The sequence below is a fragment of the Euwallacea fornicatus genome, chromosome 34 (genome assembly GCF_040115645.1).
Source record: "Euwallacea fornicatus isolate EFF26 chromosome 34, ASM4011564v1, whole genome shotgun sequence".
Lineage (NCBI taxonomy): Eukaryota > Metazoa > Arthropoda > Insecta > Coleoptera > Curculionidae > Euwallacea > Euwallacea fornicatus.
This window is the reverse complement of record NC_089574.1, coordinates 1,803,282-1,812,515: the sequence shown is the minus strand read 5'-3', so window position 1 is coordinate 1,812,515 and position 9,234 is coordinate 1,803,282. Positions and strand designations below refer to the sequence as shown.

The following is a 9,234-nucleotide window of genomic DNA, read 5'->3' as shown; positions in this document are numbered from 1 at the left end:
CTTTAAGGAAAAGCAATAAACGGAGAACATCATGCAAACTCATTGCAGCGTTTGAGCGAATGAACCAGTGACTGCATTTGACTAAACAGAAAGTCTTGCTTTGTCAACATCAGTCCGCACTTCCGTCGCCGCGATGGTCAAAATCTATAAACTCGATTTTCAACTTTTTCCTCGTCCACCCCATTCGCCAGATTTGGCCCCCTTAGATTATTTTCTATTTCCTCCGAAGTCCAAAAGAGATTTGCCAGTAACGAAGAGGTGGTGTCCGAGGTTGATGTCTATTTTGAAACCTTCGAAGCTTCTTACTATAAACAGGGTATAAAATCCATAGAATATCGCTGAGAAAAGTATATGAGACTATGTTAAGAAAAAATGTAATATTTTCCATTTTTTTTTCTTTTAAATGTCGGATACCTTTAGGACCATCCTCGTAAGCGTTGCTTCTCTCGACTATCACGATTCTGCTGCCTAATTATTCCACCGACATAGAATATACAGAGAGAACACCTCTTAGACAACCTAATTTGTCTCCAGTCAACTATACCCACGTTTATTTGAACGAAACCCGTTCAATTAAATATCGTATAAAACTTAGTCACCGTTAACTACAACCTTGCGACACCACTGATTTCAATCGTTCCCAAGAAAATTCTTCCGACAAATATAGTTCACTTGAAGGCAATTTGCTCATTTAACAAGAATAATTGTTGAAAGCGTTCGTTCGCGTTCCTGACTTCCTGTGGTTGCAGTATACGACGACGTTTCACGAAATAAATAAGGTAGTGATCTTTATATGGTAGTGATCATAGCGTGAGCTTTGCAATGAAGCTTTTTTTCGGACTATTTTTGTTTGTGCTTTTGTTGTGCGATCTTTCGACAGCTAAGCGGAGCGGCGGAAGAACAAAAACGAGGAGCAGCAGCGGTGGATCCGGGTTTTGGGGAAGGAAGAAGAGCGACTCGTCCACTGGGTCAGCGAACCCGCGTGGCCATGAAACTGGGCAAGTTAAACCTTCAGCTCCGGTAAGTAAGAAGTTATGGATTTGTGATTATTTGTAAACATCATAAAGCGTTGGGTAACTCTTGGGGTTTTCCCTCGACGGGAAGGTATTCATTGATAATACACTGTGCTACACGGTAGGGATATTTCTGCCTACCACACAGTCATCGTAGATTTCCGAGAAACAGCCCAATAAGTCCCATCGTATATAAAGTATATATATATTGCAAAATGTACCGTCAATTCTATGTTTTCTCTCTTGTAAAGAAATTCAAGATTGTATCTGTTCAAAATGGCGAATGATTTTTGAAAAAACTCCATTTGAACGGGTTTTCGACAAGCAATCTTATTGTTTAACTGCTACCATTAGTCATGAAATCATTATATTTATGAATTAATTAATGAGAAATAAAGCAATAATTATTTAATATCGCAGTTAAGGCACCAGAACAATGACAAGCATCCAAGCATTACTAACAAAATTAACATTTGTTTACGTTCGCGAATATCCTGTAATTTGTTCAGTCCTCTGCACACGTTCAAAGAATTCATAATACTCAATCGCGGCTGCAGGATTTTATATGTGTATGTGGGTAAAAAATAACGCTATTACGTAGATAATGAAGTTCACTTCGGTTGAAATTTTGTTTCTTCTTGTGGCGATATCAGTACACTTATCAATATCGAAAAAATCTTCAAAAAATCAATCACGGGGCGGCAGTGGAGGTGGTAGAACTAATTCCGGTAGGAGCTATCCCAGTAGTAATAGCTATGGTTCATCGCGTACCAATTATGGAACCAACAGTGTACCTACAGATACGAGATCTGCATCCGCTGGAAGTTATCAATCGAGCTCTAGTCAAAATGTATGAGGCAATATCGCCATAGCAATTTATCCTTTTTTAGGTCCTAAAATATTAACGAACACAGATTTTACGTTGTTACATTCATATGCCTCATTCCTCATACGCATCATCATTTATTTAGATCGACTACTCTAGAAAACAGACCTCACAAGTACAACAAAACAAACCCATAGGGTGGAATACGGCACAACAATCCAGCAACGATTTTATCAGGAAAGAGTCTTCGTCCCACGTAAATGCTCCAAAGAGCCCCAATGGGTGGAATGTTCCTGGACAAACGAGTAATGTTAACGATAATCGGAGAAATCCTGCATGGGATAGTCCTGGAAACAAGGGAGGTCACCAGCAATTATCCGCTAAAGATGGTAATAATCCTGCTTGGGGTAGTGCGGGATCGAAGTCTAGTTCTCAGCAAAATTCCCCTGCGAAAGGATGGTCTTCGGGATATCAAAATCATGTAGGCAACGTTCTTAGTAACTTAAATTCATTTCGAAACATTTCACCTACATCAAATTTCCATCCTTCAGTTGAAATGCGCTATTATATGCAATTTTTCTTCTACATGTTGTTCCAGAATCAAGGCCAAATAAAGAAGGAAACCGCTAAAGTTCAGCAATCGGCTCCTCCAGGAGGAGCTCAGCCACCCGCACCTGGATGGAATGTTCAGGGACAAAATAAAGCAGCGAATAATGCACCGGCGTCAGGTAAAACTTGGCAACCAAAAATACTACAGCAATTACATTGTCCTAATTAGGATGGAACTCTGGATATCAAACCAATTCAGCGCCTCCTTCTTACCATCAGAACGCTGCTCCTCCAGGATACAATGGGCATACTTCCTGGGGCGCTCCGCCAGCCTACCCTGGAGCACATGGTAGATTTTGCAGATTTTATATAAATGTGAGTTTAACAGTGATAAAAATTAACAGGATATGGAGGATACGGTAATGGGTACCACCAACCAGGAGGGTATGGTGGGTATAGTGGTTACGGAGGCTACCATCCTCAGCAACAGTCATTTGGAGGATTTAATCCTGGATACGGTGGCATGGGAGGGTATGGAGGTAATCTTACATACAAATTTGAGCCAAATAACGTCCTTAGTCCTTGTAATATATAGTTATATTACGCACATTAGGTGTTCATTATAAAGGACACTTCTCTCTAATAATTTTCCTGCAAATTTGATCGATCATTCGAGTTGCACGACTGCACTTCGAGTGAAGAGAATTTAATCAGACTTCGTACAAAGAAATGCCCTTTGTTTGCTTTGTAACAACACACCTTTTTTCGTCCAACTTAGGAGGTTTTGGAGGCCATGGCGGGTCAGGATTTGGTGGATATGCCCCTGCTAAAAAAAGCAGCTTCTTTAGCGCCAGCACTATCGGTAATGTTGTGGCGGGCATGTTGGTTTACAAGTAAGTATAATAAGTCATTGATTTATTAAAACTGTGCTAAACTGACTATTTCATCGTTAGCATGGCATCGAATCTCATCAGCTATGGCCTGGGCCTTAAACGCCCTTACAATGTGGTCAATTATTACAACCAGGAACCTAATAAGAAAATCGAAGAAATAAAACTGCCGACCAACATACTGACCTTATGCGAAGGTGACGTCAATAAGATGTGTGGACAAGGGACACAAGCGGTAAGCACGTATTTTGTCTCTATATCTTATCGAAGTTATGTTTGAAACCTTCACCACAATAGCTCATCGTTTTTGTTCATTATTTAGCCAACAAATTATTTATTAAACAAAAAACGGAAATTTTCTTTTTGACCACCCTCGTATACTTGAAGATGTGATTTCGATAACGATATCTAGTCTAATGCAGAACTCCCACGGTCTGGACAGCCAGCGTCTTCCTTATTGTTCTAAGGTGATAACGAGCATATTATCGTTTGTTTTGATACGAGACGCGCAGCGAGCAACCTGGCGGTTCTCTTCTTTGGTGAAAAAAAGCTCCTCTTATTTCGTCCCCTTGGGATAGACCGTTTTCCAGAAAAATTAGTTTTTATAAACCGATACAGGATTACGTGGACATCGAAATACGTCTTAGTAAACATAGTAAACATTCTTGTAAAAGAAATTCGTTCGTCTTAATGCATCCCCTAATCTGTTTCGAAAATAATGCGAAAAAATATGTTAAGAGTTTCTCCTTTGAGGGGTTCCAGCCTCTTTAAGAAGCAATTTTTTGAATATATAGAATAAGAATTTTTTTTATTGTTTCAATCTCTAGAATCATCTCACAAAATATTTCGATGTTATTGCTGGACACCCTGTATATTGAACATGTGCTCATAAAACAGTTAGTTTCCAATTTTGCAATTGCAGTAGCTGTGAATTAAGAGATAATATATGCCCTCATTAACTTCCAGATCTGCACTCAAAATGGAACAGTCCTTTGTGCAGCTACGACTACACAACCAACTCCCTGCGAACAGGGCGGAAACAAAGCTTTATGCGTTAACACCACAGTGCCTTGCATAGACGCGAACGATCCTTTATGCCAAAATTCCACTCTCAAAGATAAACTACAAGCCGAAGTCAACGTACCATGTCTCACTAATGTAACATTGGACGTTAACCTTCTAGATAAAGATCAAACAGCCCCCAACACCAAATACACTTACTGCGTCACCACCATGGCGGTTGCAGGCCCAGAATATAAAATTTGCGAAGAATATTCAAATTCCAATGATTATCGGAGTGTGCTGAATGAGAACTATGAATGGTTCTTGGAGACTGATGAAGGCTTTAGGAGGAATTACTCTGTGTACACTCACAAAAAGCCCATGGAAAGCAATGGGCAGATTAATATGCCCGTAACGGTGTTGCTGAAATGCAGTGACAATGCCAAGAGATTGTGTCCTCCAGGAACTATAGCTACATGCACAACGTTCAATGAAGTTATGTGCATGGCAGCTAAGGAAGATGTTCAGGAATGCGCAGAATTCAATACTACCTGCGCAAAGAGCACGATTCCGTGCCCCGAAGGGAACAAGGATAAGTTTTGTGAGAAAAAAATTGAAGGTTCTGATTCAATTACTATGGATATTCCTTGTTTTGCAAACATAAGTCTAAATGCTCCATTCCCAAAATTTAATCTGGCTGAGTTTAACGGAACTTTGCCCGATGTTAGTGTTACCACGAGTTACACTTACAACTTTGAATATTGCGTAATGACTCTAGCTCTAGCTGGATCAGATTTTGATATGTGCATTACAAAAGAAGCCAAGGAGAAGCAAGGAAAAACCTAAAAATTACCCGGAATAAATGATACATGTATTAAATGACGAAATTAGGTCAAATTTAAGCTCGTATTCAGGCATTTCTTGTGTTAGGTATTTATTTTAACATTATTTGTTTTTCTAATGTATATGTGATGGCTTAGGCTTTACCGAGTTTAGGATTCACTGTTGTAGGAAATGCTTAGAGAAATTAAAATAAAGTTGAAAATTTCATTGACCACCTGTTCTGCACTAAAAATTAGAAATTTTGCTGTAACTTCTTTATCCACAAACCGTGAAATATTAAAGAGAGTACAAAAAAGGTTTTGAAATTAATAAATTGTAAATATAACTTTATGCAAATTTAGTTATCCAAAATCAGTGGCGCACTCGACAATTGTGAATAAGAAAATTAAGAAAAATTGAGATGTCTTGGTTTCAGCGAAACCTGGCTCCGCAGTGTACTTTCGACATAGCACTGATATGCGGATAATTCAACGTTCATGGTATGTTTCAGATTAAAAAGGCGAAGGTGTCCGTTTCGCATTTCGAGCGTATCAATGCTCTATTGTACGTGTACTGCGGAGCCAAATATTGCTGAAATCGGAGCAATTCAATTATCATTCTGTTTTTTGTGCAAATTTGGCATCTACACCCCTTTTTTGCAAAGGACAAACTTTTTTCGTACGAATCCTAAAAATAATCCGCATATTTTTCAGTATTCTATGCACATTAATTTTTATTAAAATTTATCCTCACCAATCGCCTAGCTTTTCTTGCAGATATGGATTACAGGAAACTGTTATTACGTGGAAATAAATCAAACACAAACACTATTTAAAAGACAACATTGCTAAGCGTTTTGAATTACTTTGAAGTATGTTTTTTCGTCTAGCTCCAAATAAAAATTAATAATGACACGTATACGGCTCATTCTTTATGTAAAGAACTTAAATGCCTGGTGTTTTTGCATTTTCGGTTTAATTCAGGCGAGTTGATTTAATTTTAGCAAATCTAAAAGTGGAACAAATTATCCCATATTGTTAACTCCTCGCAAACAATTTACAAGAAGCACGCAGACTTTAAAAAAGTGCATCAGAATGCCGATCTTTTTGATACCTATATCTTTTTTTTGCTTTGTTGCGTCATTTAGACCTGGAAAAACGGAATTGTTCTAAAAAGACCTTAACTCAAACTAATCGCCTTCATGCGCTCTATAAGTTTGCATAAATGCAGTTGAAATATATCTATTGGTTTTTGAGATATGGTATCACGTTAACGCCAATTTCTGCATTGATGGAAGTGTCGCGAAACAGAAAGCGGTGTTGCTTGTTCGTGACTTCTAACATAACACCCAATGGAGGGCGTTGAACAATTTTAAACTGTCAAACGTTTGAATCATAACCTTATAATTTTTTTGTTGGGTTAGGTTTTCGGATTTTTTTTTTGTCAACAAACATACAAAACGATATCCAGAATTCAAAAAAACTTTACAAAACGTAATAAATAACGCTGACAAGATGTGTGAAAGTGACCCTCAGGTCCACGACGATATGCTCTTTCATATGCTCAGTGATTGTAAAACGTTACCCCTGTTCCTGGACCACATATTTGGATTCCTTCGCAGAAGGTTTATAAATTGTACAATATACAGGGTGTTAATTTGAAAAGTTTAAATAAAAACGACAAAAACCACAAAACACAATATGGCATTAATCTAAAGCCACTGTATTTTAGTCATGGTCTTCAAGTAAGTTGCACCATAGTGGTGTAGCTTACTTAATACCCTGTATATGTATGTGTACATCTCGACACACACAATTGGCCATTATACATTTTCAACTCAAATTCAAGTATTGTTAAGTTTTTTTGTTAATTGTTTTTAGGACCGACTTTTACATAGAAACATCTGATTCCACTTCACAACTAGGTATGCCCAAAGGCTTCGCACAACATCTTGTAAGGAGTGCCTATGTTAAATGGAGGCCAAAACAACAGGATGAAATTGAGATACTACAGGAAAATGAGATTCCACAGCCTATTGTCGAGGAGGAAGTTTTTGCAACTGAAGAAGTAGTTTCTGAGGAGGTTATTGATAGTGTCGACAATATGGTCATAGGTAACATTTATATTTCATATAAAAGCACTTAGTAAGTCCAGTTGTGCTAACATGCTTCAAAAGTTGATTCAGCTAAGCCTGAATAGTGTTGGATCAACTACTTAAAAGTAGCTGCGCAGTCACCAAGTGTCAAGAAAATTCATGAAATTCATTAATGTTTACACATAGTGAATAATCTCTACATGTGCTATATATGCGTGTATACTATAAGTTTAACTTATTCCAAGAATTTTGCGAAATTTTATTTTGTCTGCCGGTAGAATATTTAATTTTTTTTTGTATATGACAATAGTTATATCTTTAATAGATCTTTAATAGATTGTATTATTTAATGTAGAAATGTATGAATTAATAAGTCAAGTGTAAACAAGAATCTTTATTGCTTATAAAAAAAAACAATAAGAAATAATATACTGCTGATAGAAGGATATCTGGACTATTGAGATTCAGGGAATGTTAATCAATCCCTTTATCACATAAATGACTTTTTAGGGACAATAGTAGCACCTTCAGCAGAACCAGAGCTCACCAAGTCCCACAATATTATGTTTTCTATATCAGAATATTACAATGGATCTATACTTAAAAACTATTGTTGGACACAATCAATTGGAGATGTTGATGTGACTGTGATCATTCCTGAAAATGTTCGCTCAAAAGATCTTAAAGTCAGCATTTCATCTCAAAAAGTTTCAATTACTACACTAAAAGGCGATTCTTTTTTTGAGGGTGAGTACAATCGATTTTTGAGTGGCTTACCTATAGTCAAAAGTGTATTTTAGGGGAATTATGTCAAACATGTAAAAGTAATGATGTCTTTTGGTCTTTGGATAAGCAAAAACTCCAAATTCACTTAGATAAAGTTAAGGAAAGGTGGTGGGACTGTTTGCTAACTTCAGAAACAAGGTAAGTGGCCGTAACCCAATTTGCAACGCATCATCTTTATTTTTGATGTCGGTTTAGGTGAGATAATTGAATAAATCTTCGTAAATTTTTGATCTTTTTTGCCTTTAGTATTTGGACGCCGGAAAGTATTGATTGAAGGTGTAATTGTGTCCCATTATCAGTCGGTTTGTCTTCGATTCGGTACCCGGTTTAATTAAGATGTTTTTGTCATAATAGATTAGATATGTCAAAACTAGACTGTACAAGGCCATTTCACGAGCTGCCTGAAACTGTTCAAGCTAAAATAGAAGAACTTTCTTGGAATAACGAAAGAGAAAGGTAAATTGATAAGTTTTTTTCCAACCGGAAATATTTATTGTATGAGACATATAAGTGGTGTTTTACATGGGAGTATGTGGAAGGCCAAAGGACGAGTGAAGCGGTAACAAACGAGTATAACACTATACTTTATCTATTACCATTGGTCGTTATGAACGATATAACTTAATAAACTTTATCCTATTGCAGGACCTCGTTTATCGCAATTCCGCCGAATCGTTCCATATGTACCCTTGTAAAATTTACTAAGACTGTTTTACTTTTTAAGGCGTTTTTCACCTGTCGCACAATTTTAAAGACATTAACATAATATTGCAATGCCATATGCATATATTTAACTGTTCTTTATTTCAACAGATTAGGTTTACCTACTTCTGAAGAGTTAGCAAAACAGAAACTCTTGCAAAAAGCATGGAATGCTGAAGGATGTCCGTTCTCAGGGCCATTCGACCCAGATCAGGTGTCGTTTAAATAGAGACGTGTTCAATTGGATTTCGGGATTTTGCAAGAAATACTACAATTTGCAAAAAAATATTTAGTTAAATAAATTGTAAAGTTATTGTTTTGCTGTATTGATCTGCTCATAATTAATAAATTTGTCTATCAAAAAGAGGAATGTCATTGATGGGTATTCATACCTTGAGGATTAATATTTACATGAGATATCCGATACAACAACTGTTCCAATTCCTTAGCCATTTGTTTAATCGGAATCACTTACATATCCGTTCATTCAGGTAAACGACAAAAAACATATTGTAGCACACTAGGGAATGATTATTTACCTAAAGAGTG

The 9,234-nt window shown here is 37.0% G+C and overlaps 2 protein-coding genes across 5 annotated transcripts; both read left to right on the top strand.

Moving 5' to 3' along the window:
• The first annotated feature begins 505 nt into the window (after window positions 1-505).
• LOC136348660 (uncharacterized) lies at window positions 506-5,334 on the top strand. 4 transcript variants are annotated; one of them, XM_066299666.1, is made up of 8 exons: window positions 506-1,020; window positions 1,985-2,320; window positions 2,438-2,567; window positions 2,618-2,737; window positions 2,793-2,927; window positions 3,167-3,281; window positions 3,342-3,513; window positions 4,245-5,334. In XM_066299666.1, the coding sequence occupies exons 1-8, from the start codon at window positions 823-825 to the stop codon at window positions 5,124-5,126; spliced, it is 2,088 nt and encodes a 695-aa protein (XP_066155763.1). In that variant the 5' UTR covers window positions 506-822; the 3' UTR covers window positions 5,127-5,334. The 4 variants fall into 4 exon arrangements, with proteins under 4 accessions (XP_066155763.1, XP_066155765.1, XP_066155760.1 ...); XM_066299663.1 differs by lacking the exon at window positions 506-1,020 and adding an exon at window positions 1,512-1,863; XM_066299668.1 differs by lacking the exon at window positions 1,985-2,320 and having other exon boundaries at window positions 517-1,020.
• Window positions 5,335-6,078: 744 nt separating this feature from the next.
• On the top strand, window positions 6,079-9,049 carry LOC136348662 (nudC domain-containing protein 3). The gene is made up of 6 exons (XM_066299672.1): window positions 6,079-6,726; window positions 6,983-7,215; window positions 7,708-7,944; window positions 7,998-8,121; window positions 8,338-8,439; window positions 8,797-9,049. The coding sequence occupies exons 1-6, from the start codon at window positions 6,617-6,619 to the stop codon at window positions 8,912-8,914; spliced, it is 924 nt and encodes a 307-aa protein (XP_066155769.1). The 5' UTR covers window positions 6,079-6,616; the 3' UTR covers window positions 8,915-9,049.
• Window positions 9,050-9,234: the final 185 nt, after the last annotated feature.

Bases quoted from the DNA above. Each gene is read 5' to 3' on its own strand.
- LOC136348662 (XM_066299672.1), top strand. From the start codon at position 6,617: ATGTGTGAAAGTGACCCTCAGGTCCACGACGATATGCTCTTTCATATG. The intron at 6,727-6,982 runs GTTTATAAATTG...AATTGTTTTTAG, and splicing joins TTTGGATTCCTTCGCAGAAG to GACCGACTTTTACATAGAAA. The intron at 8,122-8,337 runs GTAAGTGGCCGT...TTGTCATAATAG, and splicing joins TTGCTAACTTCAGAAACAAG to ATTAGATATGTCAAAACTAG.
- LOC136348660 (XM_066299663.1), top strand. From the start codon at position 1,618: ATGAAGTTCACTTCGGTTGAAATTTTGTTTCTTCTTGTGGCGATATCA. The intron at 2,568-2,617 runs GTAAAACTTGGC...TGTCCTAATTAG, and splicing joins GAATAATGCACCGGCGTCAG to GATGGAACTCTGGATATCAA. The intron at 2,928-3,166 runs GTAATCTTACAT...CGTCCAACTTAG, and splicing joins TGGCATGGGAGGGTATGGAG to GAGGTTTTGGAGGCCATGGC.